Source organism: Erythrolamprus reginae, chromosome 2 (genome assembly GCF_031021105.1).
Source record: "Erythrolamprus reginae isolate rEryReg1 chromosome 2, rEryReg1.hap1, whole genome shotgun sequence".
In the NCBI taxonomy this organism is placed as follows: domain Eukaryota; kingdom Metazoa; phylum Chordata; class Lepidosauria; order Squamata; family Dipsadidae; genus Erythrolamprus; species Erythrolamprus reginae.
In genome coordinates this window covers 103,292,326-103,320,283 of record NC_091951.1, presented here as the reverse complement: position 1 = coordinate 103,320,283, position 27,958 = coordinate 103,292,326, and the positions used below count along the sequence as shown (strand labels likewise).

General features: G+C 41.9%; 1 protein-coding gene across 1 annotated transcript in view; it reads right to left on the bottom strand.

The window, feature by feature from the left end:
• Positions 1-27,958, bottom strand: part of CLINT1 (clathrin interactor 1) — an 84,670-nt gene that overhangs the window by 25,017 nt on the left and 31,695 nt on the right. Inside the window, exons 2-6 of the mRNA XM_070738992.1 lie at positions 14,903-15,007; positions 14,120-14,216; positions 12,475-12,583; positions 11,419-11,583; positions 8,007-8,184 (exon numbers count right to left, since the gene is read on the bottom strand). Of these exons, the coding sequence (XP_070595093.1) occupies positions 8,007-8,184; positions 11,419-11,583; positions 12,475-12,583; positions 14,120-14,216; positions 14,903-15,007 (654 nt within the window). The remainder of the gene's footprint in view (positions 1-8,006; positions 8,185-11,418; positions 11,584-12,474; positions 12,584-14,119; positions 14,217-14,902; positions 15,008-27,958) is intronic.

Genomic DNA, 27,958 nt, shown 5'->3' with positions numbered 1-27,958 from the left:
TTAAGATATTAAATCTCATTGCCTGCACATTTGGTTGGGATGCCCAATCAAGTAAGATGAGATGAATCATTGTCAGACTTTTCACTATCAATTCTACTGATTGAGAAAATTCTCTTTTCCCTTTTAGGCCATTGATATTGGAAATACTGGATTTTTACCAACATTTTATTACTACTGTTGTTATTCTCCTTAGAAGACACCCCATTTTTTTCTAGTGACTATGCTATAATTTATTACTCAAAATGCAATTTGTATAAGATTACTTATTTATTAACTTTATATGCTGCTTATTTCCATGGTAAGGCAACTCTATTATACGTTCTATTACATAGATTATATTGGCTGCGATTATGATTCCTCACTTATGAAAAACACAAGGCTCACTGATCCACTCAAACTTTCTGCTTTTTCCAGAAAGAAAAGCTAAAACTGCACCTCTTGTTAGAGCTGAAGCTGCCTTGTTGAATAATAAGAATATACTGTGAGGTAGCTTGAAAGATAACAGTGTTTTCAAACAAGAATTAGCTGCACCAGATTTGTGTTGAATAATGCAACAGAGCATTAAACCATTTTCTTTTAAAGAAGGTTGTCTCATTGTCAGCATGGAGGCACACAAACTACTGTACAGTATCCCTGTGGGAGAGCCTTTGTTTTCTACTAAACAGTGATTCAAGCTTTGCCATTATTATTATTATAACTATTACTTAGTTATGCATCCCCATTGTATCTTTGCATATTAGCTGTTTGCCAGCAAAGATTCATTGATCATAATTCCTAGCACTTTCCAACACAGATTACAGAAGAAGAATATAAAGGCCTAAGAGCACCAACCAAATAAAATAAGAATGAATGCACCAAAGATTCTTTAACTATTCTGAAATAAAGAAGTCCTTACTAAAATATAAGAAAAGTTTAAGCCACATTATAGCAGTGTTGTTGCATTGCAACACATTTTTTCTATTTGTTCATTCACTCATATCTTACTTTTAAATACAAGAAGCATGTCCAAAACTTCACATTAAATGTTAAAACAGATCATCATAAAAGAAGCAATTTCAAAATGTACCAAATAAAACATCAACATGGAATATAGAAAGTGACTACAATCAGCAAAACTATCCTGAAATCACTATTCAGCTTGATCAAACTTAGACTTAACACCCAAAACCCAATTTCCAGGCAAGGGACATTCCAGATTTAGGATAAGTTATAGGACAGGGCCTGTAATGATATAATTCCCATCAAACTTTCACCATTGGAGCAAAACAGGATTAAGACAAAGCATGAAAGAACCTAAAAGAAATGCTGGACATATGGTTAGAATATACCAAGCCACTAAAGCATGCTGAAGTAAAAAGAGTAAAGTTACAAGAGTAAAAAGTAAAATGTATATCTCATGGATTAGGCTTTTTCATTATAATATGTATTGCCTGGAATATATTTTGGGACACGTGTTACTTTTAAAAATATATGTTATAGTTTAGTAGTGGAAAATATTACAAACAAATTTCACCGAAAACTATTTTGGGAAAAAGTTCAGTATTAGTGAATATTATGACTAATATTAGGCAAAATTAGTGAGAGCAGTCAAATTTGGAGCAGACTTTAATAGAAGCGAGACTGCAGTCTATTGACAAATTAGTTGACTGTTACACTTGAATCTGCTTGTGCTGACCAATGTTTAGGAATGCTCAGAATACTAATACAGTGATCCCCCGGTTATTGCGTCCCCGACCATTGCGAATGGGCTACATCGCGATTTTTCAACCCGGAAGTAAAAACACCATCTGCGCATGTGCGCCCTTTTTTCCTATGGCCACACATGTGTAGATGGTGTTCCCCGCCGGGCAGATCAGCTGCTGGGCGGCTTCCCTGGGTCTTTCCCCTCTTGCTGGCGGGAGGGCGAGAAGCCCCCCCAGCACCCGCTCGCCCTCCGTTCGCCCGCCCTTCGCCCGGCCACCCGCCATTTGCTCGCTGCTCGCCCGGCCACCCGGGTTCGTTTGGCTTCGGGACTCAGTTGGGAAGCGGCACGGGTGTTTTAAAAGGTCTCCGCCGGCATGGGGGGCTTCTTAGCACCCCCCCAAACCCGGGTTGGGGGTTCGGGGGGGGTAGGAAGCCCCCCATGCCGGCGGAGACCTTTTAAAACACCCGTGCCGCTTCCCAGCTGAGTCCTCAAGCCAAGCGCAGAAGTTAGCCTTGAATCCCTTTGAATCCCGCCGCTTCTGCTGGATACGGGCGATGGGGGGGGCGAGCTGCCACAGCCCCTGGCTTCCTCACCGCTCGTCCCACCCACCGCCCGTATCCAGCAGAAGCTGCTGGATTCAAAGTGATTCAGGGAACAGAATGGAGCGTTCCGCGGCGGGGCTGCTAAGGGGGGGGGGGAGCCGAGCCCAGCCCCGTGACATTCGCTTTCCTGCCGCCTGCAGCCGAGTGATCGTGGGCTCCTTCGCAACCTCAGAGAGCTTCCTGGTTTTCGTGAGCTTTCATGCCCAGGAAGCTCTCCGAGGTTGCGAAGGAGCCCACGATCACTCGGCTGCAGGCGGCAGGAAGGCGAATGCCACGGGGCTGGGCTCGGTTATCCCCTCGGCTCCCCTCCTACCAGCCCCGCCGCGGAAGGCTCCATTCTGTTCCCTGAATGGAGACCGCCGGCCGCTCAATCGGGCCGGCAGGGAACAGAATGGAGCGTTCCGCGGCGGGGCTGGTAGGAGGGGAGCCGAGGACGGAACCGAGCCCAGCCCCGTGGCATTCGCCTTCCTGCCGCCTGCAGCCGAGTGATCGTGGGCTCCTTCGCAACCTCAGAGAGCTTCCTGGTTTTCGTGAGCTTTCATGCCCAGGAAGCTCTCCGAGGTTGCGAAGGAGCCCACGATCACTCGGCTGCAGGCGGCAGGAAGGCGAATGCCACGGGGCTGGGCTCGGTTATCCCCTCGGCTCCCCTCCTACCAGCCCCGCCGCGGAAGGCTCCATTCTGTTCCCTGAATGGAGACCGCCGGCCGCTCAATCGGGCCGGCAGGGAACAGAATGGAGCCTTCCGCGGCGGGGCTGGTAGGAGGGGAGCCGAGGACGGAACCGAGCCCAGCCCCGTGGCATTCGCCTTCCTGCCGCCTGCAGCCGAGTGATCGTGGGCTCCTTCGCAACCTCAGAGAGCTTCCTGGTTTTCGTGAGCTTTCATGCCCAGGAAGCTCTCCGAGGTTGCGAAGGAGCCCACGATCACTCGGCTGCAGGCGGCAGGAAGGCGAATGCCACGGGGCTGGGCTCGGTTATCCCCTCGGCTCCCCTCCTACCAGCCCCGCCGCGGAAGGCTCCATTCTGTTCCCTGAATGGAGACCGCCGGCCGCTCAATCGGGCCGGCAGGGAACAGAATGGAGCGTTCCGCGGCGGGGCTGGTAGGAGGGGAGCCGAGGACGGAACCGAGCCCAGCCCCGTGGCATTCGCCTTCCTGCCGCCTGCAGCCGAGTGATCGTGGGCTCCTTCGCAACCTCAGAGAGCTTCCTGGTTTTCGTGAGCTTTCATGCCCAGGAAGCTCTCCGAGGTTGCGAAGGAGCCCACGATCACTCGGCTGCAGGCGGCAGGAAGGCGAATGCCACGGGGCTGGGCTCGGTTATCCCCTCGGCTCCCCTCCTACCAGCCCCGCCGCGGAAGGCTCCATTCTGTTCCCTGAATGGAGACCGCCGGCCGCTCAATCGGGCCGGCAGGGAACAGAATGGAGCGTTCCGCGGCGGGGCTGGTAGGAGGGGAGCCGAGGACGGAACCGAGCCCAGCCCCGTGGCATTCGCCTTCCTGCCGCCTGCAGCCGAGTGATCGTGGGCTCCTTCGCAACCTCAGAGAGCTTCCTGGTTTTCGTGAGCTTTCATGCCCAGGAAGCTCTCCGAGGTTGCGAAGGAGCCCACGATCACTCGGCTGCAGGCGGCAGGAAGGCGAATGCCACGGGGCTGGGCTCGGTTATCCCCTCGGCTCCCCTCCTACCAGCCCCGCCGCGGAAGGCTCCATTCTGTTCCCTGAATGGAGACCGCCGGCCGCTCAATCGGGCCGGCAGGGAACAGAATGGAGCCTTCCGCGGCGGGGCTGGTAGGAGGGGAGCCGAGGACGGAACCGAGCCCAGCCCCATGGCATTCGCCTTCCTGCCGCCTGCAGCCGAGTGATCGTGGGCTCCTTCGCAACCTCAGAGAGCTTCCTGGTTTTCGTGAGCTTTCATGCCCAGGAAGCTCTCCGAGGTTGCGAAGGAGCCCACGATCACTCGGCTGCAGGCGGCAGGAAGGCGAATGCCACGGGGCTGGGCTCGGTTATCCCCTCGGCTCCCCTCCTACCAGCCCCGCCGCGGAAGGCTCCATTCTGTTCCCTGAATGGAGACCGCCGGCCGCTCAATCGGGCCGGCAGGGAACAGAATGGAGCGTTCCGCGGCGGGGCTGGTAGGAGGGGAGCCGAGGACGGAACCGAGCCCAGCCCCGTGGCATTCGCCTTCCTGCCGCCTGCAGCCGAGTGATCGTGGGCTCCTTCGCAACCTCAGAGAGCTTCCTGGTTTTCGTGAGCTTTCATGCCCAGGAAGCTCTCCGAGGTTGCGAAGGAGCCCACGATCACTCGGCTGCAGGCGGCAGGAAGGCGAATGCCACGGGGCTGGGCTCGGTTATCCCCTCGGCTCCCCTCCTACCAGCCCCGCCGCGGAACGCTCCATTCTGTTCCCTGAATGGAGACCGCCGGCCGCTCAATCGGGCCGGCAGGGAACAGAATGGAGCCTTCCGCGGCGGGGCTGGTAGGAGGGGAGCCGAGGACGGAACCGAGCCCAGCCCCGTGGCATTCGCCTTCCTGCCGCCTGCAGCCGAGTGATCGTGGGCTCCTTCGCAACCTCAGAGAGCTTCCTGGTTTTCGTGAGCTTTCATGCCCAGGAAGCTCTCCGAGGTTGCGAAGGAGCCCACGATCACTCGGCTGCAGGCGGCAGGAAGGCGAATGCCACGGGGCTGGGCTCGGTTCCGTCCTCGGCTCCCCTCCTACCAGCCCCGCCGCGGAACGCTCCATTCTGTTCCCTGAATGGAGACCGCCGGCCGCTCAATCGGGCCGGCAGGGAACAGAATGGAGCCTTCCGCGGCGGGGCTGGTAGGAGGGGAGCCGAGGACGGAACCGAGCCCAGCCCCGTGGCATTCGCCTTCCTGCCGCCTGCAGCCGAGTGATCGTGGGCTCCTTCGCAACCTCAGAGAGCTTCCTGGTTTTCGTGAGCTTTCATGCCCAGGAAGCTCTCCGAGGTTGCGAAGGAGCCCACGATCACTCGGCTGCAGGCGGCAGGAAGGCGAATGCCACGGGGCTGGGCTCGGTTCCGTCCTCAGCTCCCCTCCTACCAGCCCCGCCGCGGAACGCTCCATTCTGTTCCCTGCCGGCCCGATTGAGCGGCCGGCGGTCTCCATTCAGGGAACAGAATGGAGCCTTCCGCGGCGGGGCTGGTAGGAGGGGAGCCGAGGGGATAACCGAGCCCAGCCCCGTGGCATTCGCCTTCCTGCCGCCTGCAGCCGAGTGATCGTGGGCTCCTTCGCAACCTCGGAGAGCTTCCTGGGCATGAAAGCTCACGAAAACCAGGAAGCTCTCTGAGGTTGCGAAGGAGCCCACGATCACTCGGCTGCAGGCGGCAGGAAGGCGAATGCCACGGGGCTGGGCTCGGTTCCGTCCTCGGCTCCCCTCCTACCAGCCCCGCCGCGGAACGCTCCATTCTGTTCCCTGCCGGCCCGATTGAGCGGCCGGCGGTCTCCATTCAGGGAACAGAATGGAGCCTTCCGCGGCGGGGCTGGTAGGAGGGGAGCCGAGGGGATAACCGAGCCCAGCCCCGTGGCATTCGCCTTCCTGCCGCCTGCAGCCGAGTGATCGTGGGCTCCTTCGCAACCTCAGAGAGCTTCCTGGTTTTTGTGAGCTTTCATGCCCAGGAAGCTCTCCGAGGTTGCGAAGGAGCCCAGGATCACTCGGCTGCGGGCGGCAGTAAAGCGAATGTCATGGGGCTGGGCGCTAGCTCTCGCCGCTTTCGAGCTGAGTCCTGAAGCGAATTCGCTTCAGGACTCATCTCGAAAGCCCGCTAGGGAGGAGCCGAAGATTGGGGGCGGCGCGGCTGTTTTAAAACGTCGCCGCCGGCATGGGGGGCTTGCCAGCACCCCCCGGACCCCCAACCCGGGTTTGGGGGGCTGCTAGGAAGCCCCCCATGCCGGCGGCGACGTTTTAAAACAGCCGCGCCGCCCCCAATCTTCGGCTCCTCGCTAGCGCTGCGGAAGTTAAAAACACCATCTGCACATGCGCAGATGGTGTTTTTACTTCCGCAGCGCTACTTCGCGAAAACCCTGGAACGGAACCCTCGCAACGAGCGGGGGATCACTGTATAGTTTAACATATTGATTTAAAAATAGTATATATTATATATTCATAAATAATATAATACTAATACTAAAGAATAGCAATAGCAATACCAAGACAAAATAGAATTTACTTTGTTCCAGAAAAGAACTTTGTATCTACTGGTATATACTGTAACTACTAAAACTTTTTAGGACTGTTTGATACTTTGTAACCTTCAACTGGGCAAACTGGTGCATTGCAGAAAACAATTTTCAAATCAAATGGGCTAACTCACAGAAGTCCAATGCACATAAACCATGTCTGCTCATCCTTCTTTACATTTTGAATTTGTGGTGTAGCCAGATCAAGTCCTATGCAAACTGGAAAAACAGTTGTATCACCTCACCTTCCACATAACTGCTATAAAGTAGCTTTCAATAGAGCACAGAAGGATGAAGCATGACACATCCTGAGCTGTAGGATGAATCATTACAGTTCTGGACATAATCAAGAAGACAGAAGATGCAGAACCAACTCATGCAATATTAGGCTACATGCAATATTAGATTACAAGATTTTGTTTTGTTTTCATGCCCTGTCCTATGAAGGGGTTTTTTTTAATTGAGAGGCAGGCTGAATCAGTATAAGTAAAAGTTGGCTGGTGTCAATCAGGAATGATGCAAGTACAACTGCTCCATCTAGTGTGACAGGTTGTCAGGGTCTTTGAAAATCAAATTAACCACAATAAAGAGAACATAGGCTTAAGAGTTGCACTAAAATCACAAGATATGCTTACTTATAGAATTCATAAAAAAAGGAAAAGACCGCTGTGATACATATTGAACACACAAAGATTACCTGTGTTCTGGAACATGTATATATTTTACAGTAAAGATAAGACAACAGAGAACACAGCAGGAAGCATGATATTTCTCAGTATCATCCAGCTTGGCATACACTAGGTTTAGGTACAAACAGGGGCCTGAGGATGCAAGGGAGGTGTAGCAAGGATTTGGAGAGGGAGGGTAAGGGGTGTGAGGGAAAAGCAGTGAGATTATAGGGGACTACAAGAGAAGATGGTAGTTAGTATGTGTGAGGGTTGGCAGGACACATGACAGTGGTGTGGTGAAGCTCCCACAGGATGTGCAGGGTACACAAATGGTGGGAGAGGCATAGAGAGCCTGTGTGTGTGATCAGGGTGGTCAGGGCCCAGAGGAGCTACGGTGCAAGTGAAGAAGACTTATCCCAACAGCTTGCAATGTTTGCTGGATTCCCCATTGATTTTCTGGGGAAGCTAGCAGGGAAGGTTGCAAATGGGATTCATTTGTGAGCATCTGATTGAGGGGGGAGTATGGGTATGGTCAGAATTCTGAGGATCAATCATAACCACCATTTGTTTAGTGCCATTGTAATTTGCAATAGCTGCTGAACAATAGGTATAGGTTGAACAGAGTTTCACAAAATATTCAGGTTGTAGAATAAATTGGGAAAGTGAAATACAACCTAGAAAAAGAAAATTACAAATTGCTTCCATATTGCGGCTAAGAAAACTAACATATTTTATATTAAAACACTACATTATAAACCACTTTGAAGAAGATGATTGACACAGAAAATGTAATTTTTCAGTAAACAAACATGTAAAAGCTCATTAAAATAATATTACAAGAACTACACAAAAACAAGACTGATGCCAAAAATACCTGCATCTCTCTGGAGAATCCTCCCTGTCTTTCCTTCGGAATTTGCTGATGGTGTCATCAATTGTGCTCCCAATTTTATCACTCAGTTCGCCTAGTTTATCGCTGAAAGGAAATCCACCTTTGTTTTTATCCCATTCCTCATCCCATTTTGACTTGGGCTCAGCATCATATCTTTCACCTACATAATGTAAACAATTAGTCAAAAGAACGGGAAAAAAAGAAAAAAAAGAATAATCTTAAAATACTACTTCTTCCAGCAGTTTTACTAACAATGGAACTTAAATGAGTTAAAAACAACAGAAAAATGTTAAGCTTTTTTACAGAGCCGAATTAACATATAATTATATTGTATATAATAATGTCCTATTGCCAGAAAATATAGTTAAAATGTTATTGTTGACAAATATGCTAAACTAAACACTGTAAAAGCACGTAGGAAGACATCTTTCTGCCCAATGAGGCTCATACAAAGCATGTATGACAAATAAAGTCCAAATATAATAAATGTTCATTAGTACACTCTAAACCAGGCTGTCATGGGGATCTCATACCAAACCCTGCAAGACGGCAATATTTCTAGCCTCAGTTAACAATTTTAAACTCTCTTCAAAGTCTTTAATGACCATGCAGCACATTATCCCCTTATGTGCTAGTTAGGAGTTTTTAATTTCCCCATTCTCCCACCCTTACCCCACCCCTTTCCCCCAATAGCTACATAAACAAAATTTGCTTTGCAAGAGAGCCAACTGGCTGTGAACTGTAATAGTAGATGCCAGTTTTCATCAGTTGTTTTTAAGTACAGTTTTATATGGTTAGGTTTAAATTCCATACAGCTTAAGTAGCCAAGAGGGAAGATTTAAAGCCAAATTTAATCCCTTGCAGATTTATTTAAAATTCTCAAAATGGTGATTTTGTTTGCCAAATTCTTTTAATTTGAAAAAAATATACCATATTTTTCGGAGTATAAGACACACAGGAGTATAAGACATATTTTAGTTTTCGGGGAGGAAAATTGGGGAAAAACTGCCTATCAGGTATTCATCTGGCTAGCATCCTTAGTCTAGTCAGCTTCAGCACATTATTTCATCCCCGGGTTAGGGCTTAAAAAACCTTATTCAGAGCAAGTAGCAATGACAAAAAGCCTGCAAAGACTTAAGGCTGAAAAAAAACCTTCTTCAGAGAGAGTAACAATGAAAAAGCCTGCAAATTGGGAAGATCATTAGCGCCTCATTAGAGCTGAAAAGAAAAGCTTCCCCCCAAAAAAGCTACATTCAGAATATAAGATGCACCCACTTTTTCAGCCTCTTTTAGTTAGGGAAAAAGGTGAGTCTTATACTTTGAAAAATATGGTATGAGATTATTTCTCATATTTAAATACTGTCATTTGTATCATACTAATGCAGAGTGATTGTATCCTGTCATTTGTATCATAATAATACAGAATAATTCTCATTTAATTTCGTTTGGGGACAATCCATCAAACAATGGCCCAAAGAATTTCAGTTATAATTGCTGAGGTGTACTTACTGATGTTCTGTAAATTAATTCTATATTGTGTGCAACATCACTTTATAAATCACACCAGATAATCACAGATAAGATACACAGCATCCATGGAGACAATATGTTAGCTATTCTATCCCTTATCCTTTGCCTCCATTTGTGTTTAAATTTCTTTTTAGAGTATTTTCCATGAGAAGCTGGCTTGCTCCAAAGCACCATGTACCAGTTACAAAACTGCTTCTGGGCCCCGCACAGACATTATTGGAGAAAAATAGCTGTTGGTGGCAGTAGTTGAGTTCTTTGTTGGAAAATATGCTTCCATGTTCAGAAAAGTCAGGATAGGAAAGAAAAAAAAAAGAAAAGGAGCATACACAAAACTGCTGCAACCTTGAAACAAACTATTGGATTTCAGTAATTATTTCAAATATGTTTGGATTGTTCATGGACTACTGAAACAATGAACCAACCCTCCAGCCCCTCCAGCTTGATTGTTCCAGGTTTAGGATGAAACAAAGTTTGGAATGCTTCTGAAGCAGTTTATGAGCTGAGGAAAACAAGGCAATCTAGAAGAGCCTCCTAGGGTGACATTTTTTAATTGGTCTCCCATCTTCCAATCTTCTTTTCTCCCTCTTCACTCTTCCCCTCAGCAGTGTCAACAGCCACTGTCCCAAAAGAAGTCCCTCAGCCTCATTTTTTCCATCACTTTTCCCTCTCCTGCTTGGAGCAATGATATCTCTACTGGACCTGTCTACTTATTACATTACATTTTATTCTACAAACATCTGAAACAAGTGCATTTTAATTAGGTCATGGACCAAGAAAACCAGTTGTACTATACATGGAATGGTTTATGTATGGATAACTGCATCAAAAACTAAATGAGATATTAAAAAACAATCTATCTGCTTGTTTTCTGTGTTTATGTCTCTGTGTTTTTTGACCAGCCTCAACTCTGATGGCAGTCACTTTATGATAGTACAAGAACTGGGCCAATGAAGTTGTTTCAGTAATTTTTGCTTATAACTTTCTTCATTTGTGACCCTCCAGATGAAATGAGTACAGTTCACAGAATATGGCAAATCATTAGTTCCATTTCTCTCAAGATCATCAAGCAAGTTCATCAAAAGCATTATTTCATGTCATCAATACTTACTTGCACAGAAAACTACTTGGTTCTGCTCCCCTCCCTATAAACCAAGCCATCATGAAAAATGTAATTATTTCAATGTTAAGTAATAAATCTTTTTTAAAATGTGAGAGTTCCTTTCCTAGATAGGTAATCCTTATTCAGTGACCACTCTTTCAGCTACTATTTGAAATTAAGATGGTGCTGAGGACACATAGGATTGGTCCTCGTAGTTCCAGCCATTGAAGCATCCCAGAAGTTAGATGACTTACAATTCATGTACTTGGCACCTGGTCTGAATGACAATGTCAGAAAGTCCTGCAGTCACGAAATCACCATTTGCAACCTTCACTGACGGTTTCTACAAAAAAAGTCAATGGGGAGGCTGGCAGGTGGTTACAAATGGTGATTATGTGATATTCCAATCAATGGATCTTGTGGGATTTGCCTAATGAAAGCAACTGGACCTGCCATTGTAAGTTGGCATGGTCATGTGATGTTATGAGTTTCTAGTTCCCATTATTAACTGAGGATTACTTGTTCCACCTAAGATATAGTTGTTTAGGTGCTTTATATCAAATTAAATTCATTGAAATTATGATGTGTTTAAGTATATATGTATCCATGCACCACACCTATTTTTTTGTCATACAAATATATCTAGTTTTAAGACTTATATGTCAATAAATCAAGTTTCAGGTCATACTCAAGAGCGTTCACAAACTTTTAAATATCACTGCATGTCACTAAAGCCACCACCTGTCCTCTCCAAGCTGGACTTACTGTATCTGAATCCTCCAACACTGTCTGAAGAAACCCCAACATATTTATCTTTGTTTTTCTTCGCCTTTTTCCTTTCTTCACGAAGTCTGTCATCATCCTGGGCAAATTCTACCATTTCTTTCACTTTCTGGCGTATATTTATACCTTGGTCCTTGCCATTCTCATCTGAAGAAAAGGTGCATACAAAAAGAAATTGGGAACAGCCTTTAAGCATCTGGAGAAATCTCTACATAAAATGAACCCAAGAACTGCTAAAGTTATGTTTTCTAAAGCAATTTTATTTATTGAATGTAAGTTATACTTTTTATAGCCAATATTTCATCCTAACCTAAAGTGACAGCATTAGAGCACAATTTTAGTTTCTACAGTTTTCTAACTCACAATGATCTACTAAAAAGCTCACTTTTAAAAAATGAAAAATATGATGCTTAAAAACACATTTCCTGACAGTTTTAACCCACTTAAAACAACCTTGCTTCTTGAGTCTTTAGGAAGGGGTAGGTATTTGAAAAGGTAAAAAAATTAATCGTTTTTTAAAAAATGCTAATTGCTAGCTTTCTATCTTGTTTCAAATCTGTATTTTAAAATCTGCTGAAGTGCACTACACACTAAAATTTACTCCACCTCTCAAAGCCTCTTTTTTATTCAGAAAAAACACTGGCCTTGCTGCCTGAGCACTGTAAATATTATTTGGTAGGAGGGGGAAAAATTCCTAGCTTCAAACAGATGTGTATGTTTTGGAGCTCTAACCTTTCTTCCCAGATGATTAAAGCTATTCCTTTATATACACCACAGGGAACAAGTCTCTAGTGCATATTTTAATATAAACCCAAACACTCATGTTGTGTTGGTTCTGTTGTTATTAGCTGGTCTTTTCTGCAAGTTCTTGTCTTCACTAATTAATACTCTAGGGCCTCACGTCTTGGATTCTGCACTCTTCACACAACCGGCAACAGTCACATTCTAATTAGAGCAGGGAAGCTTCTAAGCTGGTTCAGGTGACTGACAACTCCAACAACTGCTTTAATTTGCTTATAAGATTCTTCTATCGCTCACCTACAAAGTGGTAATTTTCCAGGGATCGCAAATCATAAATGTGTTCTCTGGCACTTGTAACAACACGCTCTGATCCATTCCTTATGAGGTAAGATAGCAGCAGCAGAGACTATAAAAATACAAAGCACCTTATGACTGCATGAAAAATTCCATCAGTATTTTAAACTGCAATGAAAAGGAAAGCTTAAACGTGCAATAAATTAGAAAGAAAAGTAGCATTCATTCTGATAAAAATGAGGCAACTTAAAAATGTTACAGAACTACTAGCAATACTGTGTGTTTTGCACTAAGACAAAAGAATAAATGGAGAACACTAATTCATACGATATTTGCCTGAAGAATGATTTTTTTTCCCTACGAAGAGAAAAATTGCAGTTAAGGCAATTTGGGGGAAAACGTTCTGAACTTTAAAGACTGAAACAATTTTCTTTTGTGTCTCTTTTTTGCAATTACTTTATTCCCCAGTGTTTTTCCATTTAAAAGCAATTTTACAGCAATTTTTCTATGCCGTTTTCTGCAGGAAATGTGTTGATGTATAAAATTCAGTATTTTCAGATAAATGTAAGCAAACTTCAAAACAAAAATAAGTTTTTAAAGTATGTTAATTCTCGAAACTTCCTGCAGCTTCCAGAATTTGCCTTTTTTATTTGAAAATCTAAAATCAGGGAAACAAAATGGAACGCCCCCATATTAATGGAAGTCATTCACCGTCAGCAAAAACAAGTCAAATTATAAATGAAAGTAAACAGCTCACTCTATATAGCCTTAACAATATTGAACAAAATGCATAATAGCATTAAAACAAACGTACGTTTTAATGGCATTAAATTCCTATTTTAAAAAAGTTAACATCTTCAGAACTGTGTGGACTGTATAGATTTAAAATTTAAAGCCTCTTAGTGCTGCAAGATACTGTGGAAATATGGAATTACACCTACTTGAATTTCACTGAAAGTATAGTGGAAGAGCAAGTGTAGAAGAAATAAAATTGAACTGGGCCAATAATGAGAGTAAAACAAGAGATAACTAGTTCTATGCCCAGTAAGATAAAATAATGATAATAAAAAATAAATAAATAAGCCTGTGCATTGAGTGGGAGAAAACAGAATATATAATCAGAATAACTGTACCAGAAATATTGAAGAATGTTCCTTTAAAAGCTTCAAATTGAGTTTTTAAATAAACATTCAGAACAAATATTTAAAATTAGGTCTCTCAACAGTGGATTGCTAAGAGGAAGTTAGAAGATCAAGTTAAGGAGGATCCCTTATTTGGTTTTTATTAAGCAACAAAAGTCAAAATTGCTAGAAGGATTTTCAATTTAAGAGCCTTTTAATAAAAACAACAACAGTCCCCTCCCCCCTTCCCAAAAATCCCTTGGTTTTCAAAGCAGACCATTTCTTTAAAATGTATTCTGAAAAAGAATTAACTTGATTAAAATCAAGTTCTGCTAATTGCACACAGAGGATCTGGAAACCTGTGATGTTTAGCATGGATATTATGTTAATGAACGCACAAAACTGAGTTAATTGCCAGAGGACACTGTGGTAAAATTAAAACATTCAGATGTGTTTTTCAGCATTCTAAGTTTACACCAAAATTAAGGTTTTAATAAGTTAATACAGAAACTCACTACTGTACATACCTTATAAACTCTCCTCCAGTTCTTTTTATTGTCTTTTAACATCCGTGTCCAAAGCATGTTCATAAGTTCTGGAAACTGTTCATACATAAAAGTAGCCCTAGAAAAGAAAAAGATGGAAATTTGAAAGAACAAGGAAGAAGGAGAAAGAATGATCAATGGTGTTATTTGATGTCAGCACTTGCATTTGACAGTAGGTGGCAGACTTGCTCTGAGTTAAAAGTCTCCATCAGCAATTAAGAGCTATGGACCATTTATAGAGAAGTGTTTCATATAGAGTTAGCAATGCTGATGTCTTTCCATTGGCAATCATGAAAAAATAAAAATAACGACACATTTATTATTTAGTCCAAAATGACATTCAGGTGCTTTTTGTGGGGAAAACATGGTTGTGAAGAAAGCCCCAATATTTATATTTGAAAAATGTATTACAAGATTCTTATCCAAAAGAAACATTACGTGTTACTTAATAAAAGAAACACAGATAGTTCTCAATTTCAACAAAATGGTCACTAAGTGAAAGGGAACCATGCTTATAATCTTCACGTGTTTTACAGTCCTGTGAAGAACTTAAATGTAAGGACCGGTAGAATGACTTTTTCATCAGCACTGTAATTGCAAATAGTCACTAAATGAGGACAACCTTGTAGTTGCTTGTGATCATTCTTTTCCATCATTAATACACTTCGCTCCTTAAATTATTTATATCCTTCAGGAGCGATGAAGCATCAGTGGCATATATACGTAAAGATGTATCTTTCAACAGAGCTGAATCAAATTACTTACTTGGCAATCTCCCCCATGAGTTGCCCTGAAGGTCCCCATGGATCGTCATTGGTTGCTTCTCTAACCTTAGACTCAATTTCAGAATAATTCATAACCACATTGGTGCTGTACGGAACAGAATTAAATGCAAGCATAAAGATTAGCATCAAAGCAGAGAAACACATGAAAACTTAATAATGACACTAGTGGGGAGCTTAATGAGATACCTCGGCAGGGTGGGAAAGAAAGTGTCTTTAGTAGAGAACTACCCTGAGGAAACCGGAACACATTTATCTATCTTTAAGAATGTTTTACTATCCCATTAACCTTCCGAAATATAGATCAGAGACAAGGGGGTTACATGAGACTTGGAAACAGTCCAGTTAAAAATGGCTTTTCGTTAAAATTAAGAGAAATTGAGTTGCTGAAGAAGGCAGTAGCAGCTCAAGGCACAACTACTTGCCCCCCATCCCAACCCACATACAACTATTCCCTATCTTGAGTGGAATCAGGGGAGAAATGTGTTCTTTTAAAACCACTGCATTGCGAAAAAGAAGACTTTTGTCTTTTCTTAGCAGATTCCTGTCCAATGGCAGAAAGGGGGAAGGGAAGAGAGTAGAGCAGTGATGACGAAACTTTTCGGCACTGAGTGCCCACTGAGAGCCAGGGTGGCGCAGCAGGTAAGAGTGCTGTACTGCAGGCCATTGAAGCTGACTGTAGATCTGTAGGTCAGCGGTTCAAATCTCATCACCGGATCAAGGTTGACTCAACCTTCCATCCTTCCGAGGTGGGTAAAATGAGGACCCGGATTGTGGGGGCAATAGGCTGGCTCTGTTAAAAAGTGCTATTGCTAACATGTTGTAAGCCGCCCTGAGTGTAAGGAGAAGGGCGGCATAAAAACCAAATAAATAAGTAAGTAAGTAAGTAAGTAAGTAAGTAAGTAAGTAAGTAAGTAAGTAAGTAAGTAAGTAAGTAAGTAAATAAATATTGCAATGAGCATGTGCGTGCAGGGGCCGGAGCCCCGGGAATTCAAAGACCAGCTGGTTTTCAGTGAGTGTATACACGCTGGCCAGCTGGTCTTTGCACATGCCGGAGCGTCAGAAACCTGAAGACCATGTGTATGCGCACGCCAGTTGGTCTTCAGGTTTCCGAAGTTTTGGTATGTGCAAAGATTAGTTGGCCGATGTGCATGCGTGTACTGGAAAGTGTAAGAGCAGCTGAGAATTGCATGCGTGCTCACAGAGAGGGCTCTACATGTCACCTCTGGCATGCGTCCTGCGGTTGACCCAAAATTACATTTAGAGAGAGCACTAGTGGCTTTGTCTTGCATAGAAAAGGAAAGGCAGAGAAAGAAGGTGGTCCTACGGTTGACCCAAAATTACATTTAGAGAGTAGAGCATCGTAATAGTATGAATATAGCCTGAGCAAGGTATAACAGTATGGCAAAATTCAAAGAAATACCCTCTTACAGAAGAACTGTTAATCATCTTTGTGCTCAACATCTTGCCTGTAAGAATTTTGTTATCAACTATGTGAAAGGCCACAAAAAATAGCTTTTTCTTTTTATTTCTCCGCAGATTCCTATAGGGAAAATTTGTTTAATTAACATATTTTTTTTTCAAACATGCATAGGAAAGCAGATTAATCTCCACAGAATATAAACAGCTAAATAGAGTGGAAAGCTAACAGTATGATTGACTCACAAGCATTTTAGAAGAATTTCAAAATAAGGCTCACATTGAAGCCAGTGGATCTGAAATAAAACATGATTTTCTGCTCTCGGTAGGGCTAAGAACAGGTATATTTATATTCTCCTTAATGAAATTTCAGTGATAACTGCTCTTAAATCATCTTAACATTGGGAACATTTTTTTATTTACATTCAAACAGTCATGTATTCATTATTCTAATTGTAAGAATAAAAAATTCCTGTAATAGGCAAGAGGGAAGATTTTCTAAATAGTTATATTGTGATAAAACAAACAAGATAATTTCCTAGTTACTGCCATCCAACATCAGAGATTCTTACTCATTTTCTGGTAAATGAAATAACCAATGTATAATACAGTGTTTTCATCATACTTTAGGAGATATTATATTTATGGATAGATATGGTTAGGTATGGGTGATCACATATATTCTCCTTAGTTCTTGCCTATTTTTTCAAGTACCTGCATCTGAATGTAGAGACCATATTTTTGTATGTGAATTGATGATCTTGATAATCGCAGGCCAGCTCCCGATCTTCCATTCTCCCATCTTAGGCAGCAGAAGATAGCTCTCTTTCAATTAGATTAGATACTAGGCCATAGATTGCCTTGAGCTAAACTGATTTTATAGACTTACATACATTACTGATACTCTTGCTTTCACAAACCATTGCCCAATTTCTGTTAAATTGTTTTGGGAAATTAGTGAAGTGTAGATAAAGCTAAACAACAGAAGTTGAACTCAGTCAAAGTAGAAGAAATTATTTTAAAAAGTGTCTATTTGGGGCAAAATAATGCTTTCTCGAACAGGCAGGTTTACAGAAAGATATTTTTCAACAGTCAGGTCTACTATTCCTAGCTGGTTGCTACCGCCAGTAGCAGAAGTTTTATTAGTTACAACTGATGCATCAATAGCAACTCTGGAATCAAAATCTAAAGAGAAAACATATATGATGATATATGATAAGCACCCTGATTCACTTTGAAAAGGTTGGAATAGAAGTCTAATTAACAATAAATAAATTAATTATTATTATTATTATTATTATTATTATTATTATTATTATTATTATTTATTAGACTTGTATGCCGCTCCTCTCCGAGGACCGGAGCGGCTCACCTAAATGATAAAGGGGTTTCTGGAGATACGATGCTTAGCTAAACTGCCATGCTCTCTACATGAGGCTATCTTTAAAGAACATTTGGAGACTGCAGCCAGCACGAAATGCAGCCATGCAAGCCATCATGGGCCTTCCAAGGTGTCACCATCACTCTGCCATTGGCTATCGATTGGTCTCCAAATGCAATTTAAAGTGTTGGTTATTACCCATAAAGTCCTACATGGCTTAGGACCAGATTACTTATGGGACCGCCTACTACCTCATATATCCCAGCAGCTGGTTAGTGCCCACAGAGTTGGCCTTCTCTAGATCCCGTCAACCATGCAATGTCACCTGCTGGGGCCTAGGGAAATAGCCTTCTCAGGGGCAGCCCTGGCCCTTTGGAATCAATTCCCCCCAAAGATTTGCACTGCCCCCACCATTCCTTGCCTTTTGTAAGACTCTAAAAACGTATCTTTGCCATCAGGCCTGGGGCTGTTGAGCACTGCCACTCTGCTCCAGCTGACAGTATGAGTGAAGTATGGTGATTGGATTTATATGCCTGTTTTTTAATTATTGGGGTTTTTAGATTTGTATTGGGTTTTCTTATATTTTGCATTTTTTGTACTGCCTTTATAAGCCCCCTGAGAAGGGCAGCCTAGAAATCCAACCAACCAACCAACCAACCAACCAACCAACCAACCAACCAACCAATCAACTGCTGGCTGGGTTCCCTTTCTGGAGAAAGTAAAAGTGGCTACTGGTCAGTATTGAATTTAATCATTCATTGGATCTACAAACCAGCATGCCTTTATAGCCATGAATCATTGCCTATTGTACACTTAAACACTACTCTAGAAAAATAAGAACATTTAAGCAAATACTGTCTATTTCCTGGCAGAATCAAAAAAAAGGTCACCGTGGAACTGCCACAATTTTATATTAATAGTCAGTGAATAGCTTCTGAACATGAACAATACATACTCAAACTATCCTCTTATGAATTGTCTACATCTCTCATCTTAAAATGAGCTAAGAAAGTTATGACCTCTTGGGTGGGAGGGAGATAAAGATACTGGCTGGATGTGCCAGAAATGTTCAGAAGTATGATCTATTAATTTTTTTTGCCCATATTTTGTAAAACTAATGAAGTAATATGTATTTATGTATTTAAACAAGTTTGGCAGGAGAGGTATCCTATAGTCCTGTCAGGTAGGAAGCGTCGTTTCGCAGGGTCCAAGAGAAGAGCCTTTTCTGTCGTGGCATCCACCTGGTAGAAACATCATCACTAGTAATCAGTTTGGCCTTGACCCTGCTGGCCTTTTTTAAGGCCTTAAAACTACAATTATACCAACAGCCATGGAGAAAAACAACAAGTGTGGTAGTACTTAGTGCAGTGATTATCCTATATGTTTTGAGGGATAGAGGGCTCTTACCTTTACTGAGAATGTTATATATTTTTGTATTTATAATTCACTTTCTACATTCCCCCCATTTTTAAACTGTTGCATTTTTGTTTGGTATGTTTATATTTGTCTGTTTGTAAGCTGCTGGGAATTGTGAGATGAATATAAATTTGATAATAATTAAATACCTAGAATTGATTTTTCAGATACACTTTCCCATTGTTCATAAAGTGAACTCATAAAATTTGGAGGTAAAGTAACAATTGGGATGAACACTGCTTTAACATCCCACTCTAAAAAACACCCCTCCAAAATATATTTGCTTTAATAGTAGAATGTTTTTAGGGTCAAAGAGTAAAATTACTTTTTATATTTTAGTTGGCCAAAATATAATCCAAATCTGCTTTATTTTGATACAATTTTCAGTCTAGAAATGAAAACTTACATATCTCAGCTTATATCAAAATAAATCAGATTTACATAATAACAATTAGAACTGCAATTATTGACCACTAAAACTGGGCCATCAAAACACACACCCCAATCCTAATGTCCTACAGGCACGTATTTTTTTCTATAGGCACATATTAACCTCATGCCAATTTTGATTCCCATTCATATGGAACTAGTTTTCAAGACAGGCTTCAGAGATTTTGTAGCTTTCAGCACACAACTTCCCTTGTCTAATGTAAGAAATACCTGTAGATCAAATGCAAAAGGTTCTGTTTTTACAACCTTTCCCCAAGCTCTTGTTTGAAGGGCTGGAGGAAAGTCTGGAAGATGAAGTGTTTCCTCCATTTCTTTAAGTTAAATGTTTAAGATTTCAAGTCATGCAGGAAAGAAAAAGCCACAAGCATCCATTAACACCACATGCCTCTCACACACACACACATACACACTCCTATCAGTCACTTTAGAAAAAATCTGTGAGGTACTTAAAGACTGTGAAAGTTGAAAAAGAGCATAAAACCCTACATTACAAACAGCCTGGGACACAATGTATTTCTAAATTCATCCTGTTGTAAAAATATTGTTCTCAGCAAACAAAAGTACTCATAAATTCCAAGAGATTGAAAGCACGAACGGGCGCGCGCGCACACACACAATCTTGCAGTCACATTTCATTCAGCAACGAATGGAGGGGAGGTGGAGGGAGTAAGGGAGGAGGAGGGAGGAGGAGAGAAAGAGGGTTGTGTAGTTTGGCTGCGTTCCAGGCCATTTAAAAATAACTGTTTCTAAAAAGGTGGAAATCTAGTTTTATTCTTCCTTTCCCATGTTTTCTATGGCCCTCAATCCATGCCCTACCCATGATGCCTGTGACCTTTAAAGCAGAAAAAAAGTTTACTTCCAGATGTGAGGGGGAAAAGTGTACTGCCAAGACTGCCTGTGATTGATATAAATTTGATATCTGAGGACACTTTCAGATACCAGGGGAGGGGGGGCTCCTGAATTAGTTTATCCTGGGCCTCTTCCAAAGAATCCGGTTGGACTTCATGGACAGAATTCTTTGCAAATATGAATGTGGTACATAATAGCCAGATTGACAAATGGGCTGTGGACACTTTGTGCTTAATGCTTGCTAAACTCCAAGATGATGTTTGGCAGAGGTTATATTCTTTTTTCTCCTTCTCAATTAGAATCTTCATTGTAAATCATTTTCTAAAAATGATCATATGAGTAAAAATGAAAAAAATCTCGTTTTCCCACTCCCGGAACAGCTTCAACAAAAAATAATACTCCACAGAGGTAAAATCACGAATTCAATAGCAGTACAAGAAAACAGAAATTTAAGCTTATTTTGCGGAAACCTGTGTAACATCAACACAGGGAAAATCCCAAGCAGGTTATAAACCAATGACTCAGAGTTCATGCACAAGGCTCAAACTTCCTTTACCCATTTCTAGATAAAAGATGAATCCAACCAGTTCAAAGTTCTTGTACTTCGTTTATGGTTTAAGGAAGAGTTCCCCAATGTTTCTGGCTTTGTGGACCAGGGGGGTGGAGGGGAGGAGTCTGAAGACTGAGTCAAAGCTGTGAGTCCAGCAGCAGAGGCAGATCCTTTAAACTTTGACAGACTCAGTCCTGCAGGCTGAACAGATGAGGTCAACCATTCCTGGACGCTAGCTTCACCCACAATGGAGAATTATTTTTTCCATAAGACATATAACAGCAGCTAAAGCATTTCACAAAAAACACAGTTCTGTGATTCAGAAATGTCTGTCATCTAGCAAAAAAGCATTGAAAGGACAGAACCATTGAAAGGACAGAAGAATACACTAATCTGAAGCACCTTCCAAGATCCAACACAGTTTTTCATCAAATGGGAAGGGAGGGCAAAATAGAAAGAATGGTTGGAAGCAATTTTGTCCTTTTACTCCCTAAGAACAGATTCTACCCTTAGGACATCTGTCTGCAAGCCAACAAACACAATATGGGAAATGGTACACAAAACCAATATTGTAGATGAGATAACTTAGTTAGGCATCTTTACTGCCAGATGTTTTGAGCTTAAATGTCCCCATTCTTTTGCTCTTAGTTATGCTTGTTGGACAGATTAAATTAAGGGCCAAGTATTTAGAGGACATTATATTGCCTTGTTTTATTCTAGGGGAAGTTTAGAACATGTGCCATTCATCATTAGGATCTGATACAGCTTTGTCTTAACACAACAACAGTGGAGTGATTGCCTGGCTAGCTAAACTCCAATACAGTTTGCTTAACATTTTAGAAACGCAAAAATAATAATCGTGTTTTACATACACACCAAATAATGATTCCTTATCCTTTCCTTCTATTATACAGGAGATAAAAAATAATCCCAATCTTGAATTAGATAACAGCAGTGTCACAGTTTTATAGAGTGGCTATTTTTACCACAATACCCAGAGTGAGTGAGTTGCCTATATTGGAATATCTCCAGATATTTTCTAGCTTGCCTTTCCTAGAAAAGTCACATGAGCTATTCATTCCTTCAAAGAAAAAAAAATGCCACATTTAGGATTTTGCAAAGGAAAAATGGAAAATGACCTAATCTACTAAATTCCAGAAGACAAACCTCTAAAAAGATCCACATAATTAAAAGGAAGACATTTCGGATTAGTAATTAAATGTATCAAAGGTGTTGGAATTTACGTAAGTTCTGTTGTGCTGTACTGATTAAGAGGACTGTTAGAGCTAGGTTCAAATTTCCATTCAGTGATAAAGTCCTCCGGGTCACTATTTCTCAGCCAAGCATTTCTGCATAAATTACAACTCTGAACAATAAAGCAGAGCAATTATACTAAAAGGTGGATTCCCTGCTAGAGGATAGGCAAAGTACTGCATTACTATATTATTATATGGTATGACATGGTAATACAAGAAAAACTAAAATAACTGGTATTTGATAAAGGAAGCAATAACTGTGTGGAAAGGGCCCAAATGACCTGCTATGAATCTGCATCTGTCCCTTTCAGCCATGTACTTATGCACTAGGTTGGTATACAATGCAAAAAAAACCCCTGTATACAGCAAATATACAAAAGTTGATGCTTCTCCATAAAGCAAGCAAACCAAAAAGGAGAGCCTCATCCTCTAGTCCTAGCACAGAAATGCAACCGACGATGGAAAAGGGATGGAACAATACAATCTCCTATCAATAAACGAGTGAGCCTAGAATGCATTTCTGCAAAGCTCTTTTTTTTTAATCGTAGGTTAGCAAAATAGCATCTAAATCAGAGTTTCTCAACCATGAAGATTCCCAGATTCTCCAGCCAGCTTGGTTGAAATCCACTAATCTTCAAGCTGTCAACATTGAGAAACTCTGATCTAAATAATCTTGCCAAATACAAACTAAACGGGGTCAGATAAGGATAGCATCTACATAGGAGATATTTTATAGATTGTAAAGTAAAAAAACAACAACTGGAAGGTGGCTATGCAAATCACCATTATATAGTACTGCACCCAAGAAAATTAGTTGTGCTGAGGAAATTTGCATTCTGGATCATTTGGAGTCTCCAAACACTTTTCAAGGGTAGCCCTATGTAGAACGCATTGCAATAGTCAAGATGGGAGGTGATAAGGGCCTGAGCAACTGTGCGTAGAGCCTCTGGATCTAAATAGGGTCACAGCTGGTACACCAGGTGAACCTGGACAAAGGTCTCCCCGGCCACAGCCGAAAGATGGTGTTCTAGATTCAGCTGTGGAACCAGGAGGACACCCAAGTTGCAAACCCTATCTGAGGGGGTTAAAGTTTCTCCCCCCAGGACGATGGTCGGACAGATCAAATAGTCCTTAGGAGGAAATGCCCACAGCCACTCGGTCTTGTCTGGGTTGAGCTTGAGCCTGTTGCCCCCATCCAGACTCTCACAGCCTCCAGGCACTGGCACATCACATCCACCGCTTCACTGAATTGGCATGGGGTGGAGCTGTATCGTCAGCATACTGGTGATATCTCACCCCATGCCGACGGATGATCTCGCCCAGTGGCTTCATGTAGATGTTAAATAGTAAGGGGGAGAGGATGGATCCATGCGGCATCTCACACAGGAGAGGCCGAGGGGTGGACCTCTGCTCCCCCACTAACACCGACTGCGAACGACCGGAGAGATAGGAGGAGAACCACCGTAGAATGGTGCCTCCGACTCCTAGTCTCTCCAGTCATCGCAGAAGGATACCATGGTCGATGGTATCGAATATCCCCTATCCCAGGCCTGCCAGAGATCATCCATCAGCGTGACCAAAGCGGTTTCCATGCTGTGACCGATCCTGAAGGAAGACTGAAAAGAGTCCAGATAATCAGCTTCTTCCAAGGACTGGAGTGCCACCTTCCGAACAACCTTACCCAAAAAGGGCAGGTTAGAGACTGGTCTATAGTTCTTCAATTCGGCTGGATCCGGGGGCGGTTTCTTGAGGAGGGGTCGCACAACCACCTCCTTTAATGGCTGCAGTTTGTTAAAACATTCTCAATCGTGCCTCTGTAAAAAGTGGCCAGGACAGAAAGAGAGAGATGTGCTTTCCTCATCCAATGCAGGAAATGCAGATGCTGGTTTACATGCTTCACTAAGGATGATGTGTGGAGAGACTAGTTCAGGTTTTTAGTTATCTGCACCCCTAGATACTTGATACTGTTTACCATTTCTACAACTGCAAATTCAGTGGAGTATGACCATGCTGGCTCTTTCCAAAATCTACAATGATCTCCTTTGTTTTATTAATATTTAGATCCAGGTTAGTTTTATTGTACCAGTCCACCAGAGCCTTCACCTCTTAGCTATCATTCCAGATAAGACCCATGACTGTCGTGTAATCTGCATACTTTACAATATGATTCATAGCAGATCTGGGACAGCACTCATGGGCAAGAACATTCTCCTCCTGATCCCCAAACATGAGAAATGGAGAGAAGGCAGGAACAGTGGAGGCTGACCCGACAACTTAGGAGGAGAGCACCCTGCCCCTCTTCACTAGTCACACCTGGAAACTGAGATTTAAGGAGGTGCTGTGGGGAGGGGCATTTGTTGGGAAGAAATGCTGAATACAGGGAGTGTTGTGTACCATTGAAGTTTCCTGGACTTCTTGCTTTATTTCTTGCTTCCTGGATTAATTGCCTTGTTCCTTTGCTTCCTAAAATCATTGTGCTGGACTACTTGCAGCCAGAGGCTGTCTGAGGTGTGTGTATCTGTGATCACCACCATGGGACTTGTCAGAAACGTAGGAGCATTTGGGGGAAAGCTGGAGCAATAAAGGGGTAGTTTGAACTATCAGTGGACTGTGTTGCCTCTGTGCCTTGCCCCAGGTCATCACATAATGTATGTTTTCTGGGAAGAAATTCTTATAGAAACTTTTCGTGGATTAAAGTTTCTCTTTCTTCGTAGAGAATTAGTAATCAACTTTAGATAACCTACTCCAAGTTTCAGCTTGCTTAGATACAAAATAACATGGCTGTAACATATGCCTGCCCACCCATCTTTTTCAATAATACTACTATAAGCTATTTTCCAGAAATATTTTTCATCCGCTATAAAAATAACTCCCCCCAGCTGAGCCTGAAATGTCTAACAGAGCATTTGCTCAGGAATGCAACCAATTTGGGCTCAGTTGAGAATTGCAGAACTTCATTTACTACCAATCCTGCACTAGCACCAATGCCAATCATTCTGAATATTCAAGATTTGATGAAGAGCAGGTGCTGCTTAGTTCATCAAGTCCGATAATCTGGGCCAGGAAAAGATCTGTTGGCTTTCACCATGGACTCATATTCTTTCTTCTTCTCAGTGTTCCCTGACAGACCTTGAGAACTGAATCTGACAGAGTGTATGGGATTAGAGTTAGACGAGGAAGCAGCTCAGCACAGATGTAAAAAATAGCAATATTCTCCAGCTCTGTATTTTTCAAAAACACTTCAAGTGTTAGAAAGCAAGTAACTGTTAATTTAATTAACTTACTTTCCCCATTATATGTCTTGCTGGCAATATAAAATAATTTTGGCAAGCATCATAATTGCAAATAGGTCAATGACAGTCTGTTGCCTTTATTGTCAAAATCCCAGTGTATGTAATGAGAAAAGCATTTTTATATTTATGTACTTACTTACTTGATTCTTAAAGTTGGCCAACTCTGAAAACACTTACAATGTTTTCATTTTATAATTTAAAAATACAGTTAAAACATAATCCTTAGGACAAAACAGCAACAATAATATTTAGTCAAAACAGGACAGGAGCTCCACAAACCACAGCCTGGGAACAGTTTTGGCAGTTAAGGTCAGATCTTTTCAAAAGGATTAGGGCAGTGCTTCTCAAAAATTTTCTGATACCCACCCCCAGAAGATGTAAACATTTTGAACCCCCCCCCAACACTCCCTTGAGATGATTGTTTGCTCAAAAAACTCAAGGGGCCTATCACCGTGATTGGGTGCAATGTACTTAAGATACACCTTAATTTATTTGTTACATGCTGTCTGCTGTCAACATTTTTAGACCCAGTAAACATACCGGTCTTTCCTCGTCTCCCATCGTAGTCACAGTGAAGCCAAGTGCTACATACTTGGTCATATTTCCATGTCTTAGCTTTTGGGAGAAATTACGTTTGTCTCATTATCTCCGTCTGTCTCCTCCTTTCTTTTCATCCTTGTTAAATATTTTTCCATGGTGTCTCTTAAGGGTTTGTAATTTGCACTTCGTATCTCCTGCTCTATGCTGTGTGCTATTGTTTGGTGCAAAAAACCCTACTACCTGTGGCAAAAAAAAAAAGCATGTTCCCTAGGATCATGCATCCCCCCCCCGCATTGCTACGCAGCTCCCCACTATTTGAGAAGCAGTGGATTAGGGTGAGCCACTACAGTTTTTAAAATTACAAACAGCAATTCTTTCATATATGAAGTTCACAATAAACCTGATTCGTGGATTATTCAATCTATACCGAATGTATTAATTTTGATACTGATGCAGATGTATATAGATAACATTTGAATTACAACAATTAATTTAGTGACCATTCAAAGTTACAACATTGAAAAAAGCAACTTAAGACAATTGTTTACATATTGCAGAATTTATTAGATGCCCTTTTTTAAAAGGAAAATTGCACCAACTTTGGAATTTACTGATAGATTTCAGCAGCTTGCTCTCTTAATAGCGGCTGAACACATCACTGCGTTGATAAATACAAATGACTGGCTTTTTGAAAGACTCAGTTCTAAATCTAATTGGGATTTTAGAGATTTTCCCCATTTCTTATGCAAAAAATATCCTCAAGGCAATATGTTACAAAGAAAATTAGTTGCTATAGGGTTAAGAATCATCAGATTGTAAAATGCCACAAAATTTTTCTACAGATGTAATGTACAAACCTTGCTACTTTATGTGACAAATGTGCAAGGCAAACTAAACAGAAAAAGATAAGAACATTCTAATGTCCACAACTGAGTTATGACTTGGTGTAGGAAGAAACCATACAAAAACATTTCCTACTCAAATTTTCTGTGTGCTTTTTTTTAAGGCTCATTATGCAGACTTCCTTTTTCTATGCATTCAAAGTAGCTGAAGACAGAGGACATGGGTTTGATTCTAGTCTTGGCACATAATGTGAGAAGCTCTCCTTTGTTAATATAGACTTTTTCTTTTGAGCTAAGCTTTCAGGTTAGGGGGATAAATCTTCAGAACTCCCACATTTGTCGGAATGGTTTGGACAACTTTGAAATATTAAAAATACACGTGAGATCTTTCAGATAGCCCTTTAATTAAAGCTGCAAGGGTTTTTTTTTTTAAGACCAGAGAGCTTTAAAGGCCATAAAGGGTTAGCTTCCTGGATTGTAAGGCAGGAAGTTGCCTCCTGCTGGTGAAGCTTTAAATGTTATTTGGAGAAGAGGGAGAATTCCCCCAACTCAACATATTGATCTTGCTGGTCCATTGTAATTCATTTTCTTCAACAAATAAAAAATGAACACAGGACCAGGAATCAGAACTTCCTCCATGTTTAACGCTTTCATTCCTATAATTCTTTTCTTTCTCTTTTCAAGCCTACATCTATTTGCTTATTTATTTGCAGATACAACCAGTTCAGATGCGGATTCTAAACAAGACAGAATTACGGGCAATTTTTAAATATTTCAAATATGACGGTTGCTTATAACAAATATAAAAATGTTGCATCTACAGAAACTCTTTTCAGATGCAAAATAATGCCAGCTTTTTATATATTATCTCACTTTGTAATGTACTTTTAAATGAATTTACACTTATGTAGTTTTGCTTTTTTTAAAAAAAACCTGTAGCCTTCAAGGATTTTTATATTCAGCTTTGAATGAAATAACAGTATCTTTCTTTTCTATTTGAGGGTTTTATATAGAGTGTGCCACACATTTTGGGACAGCAACAA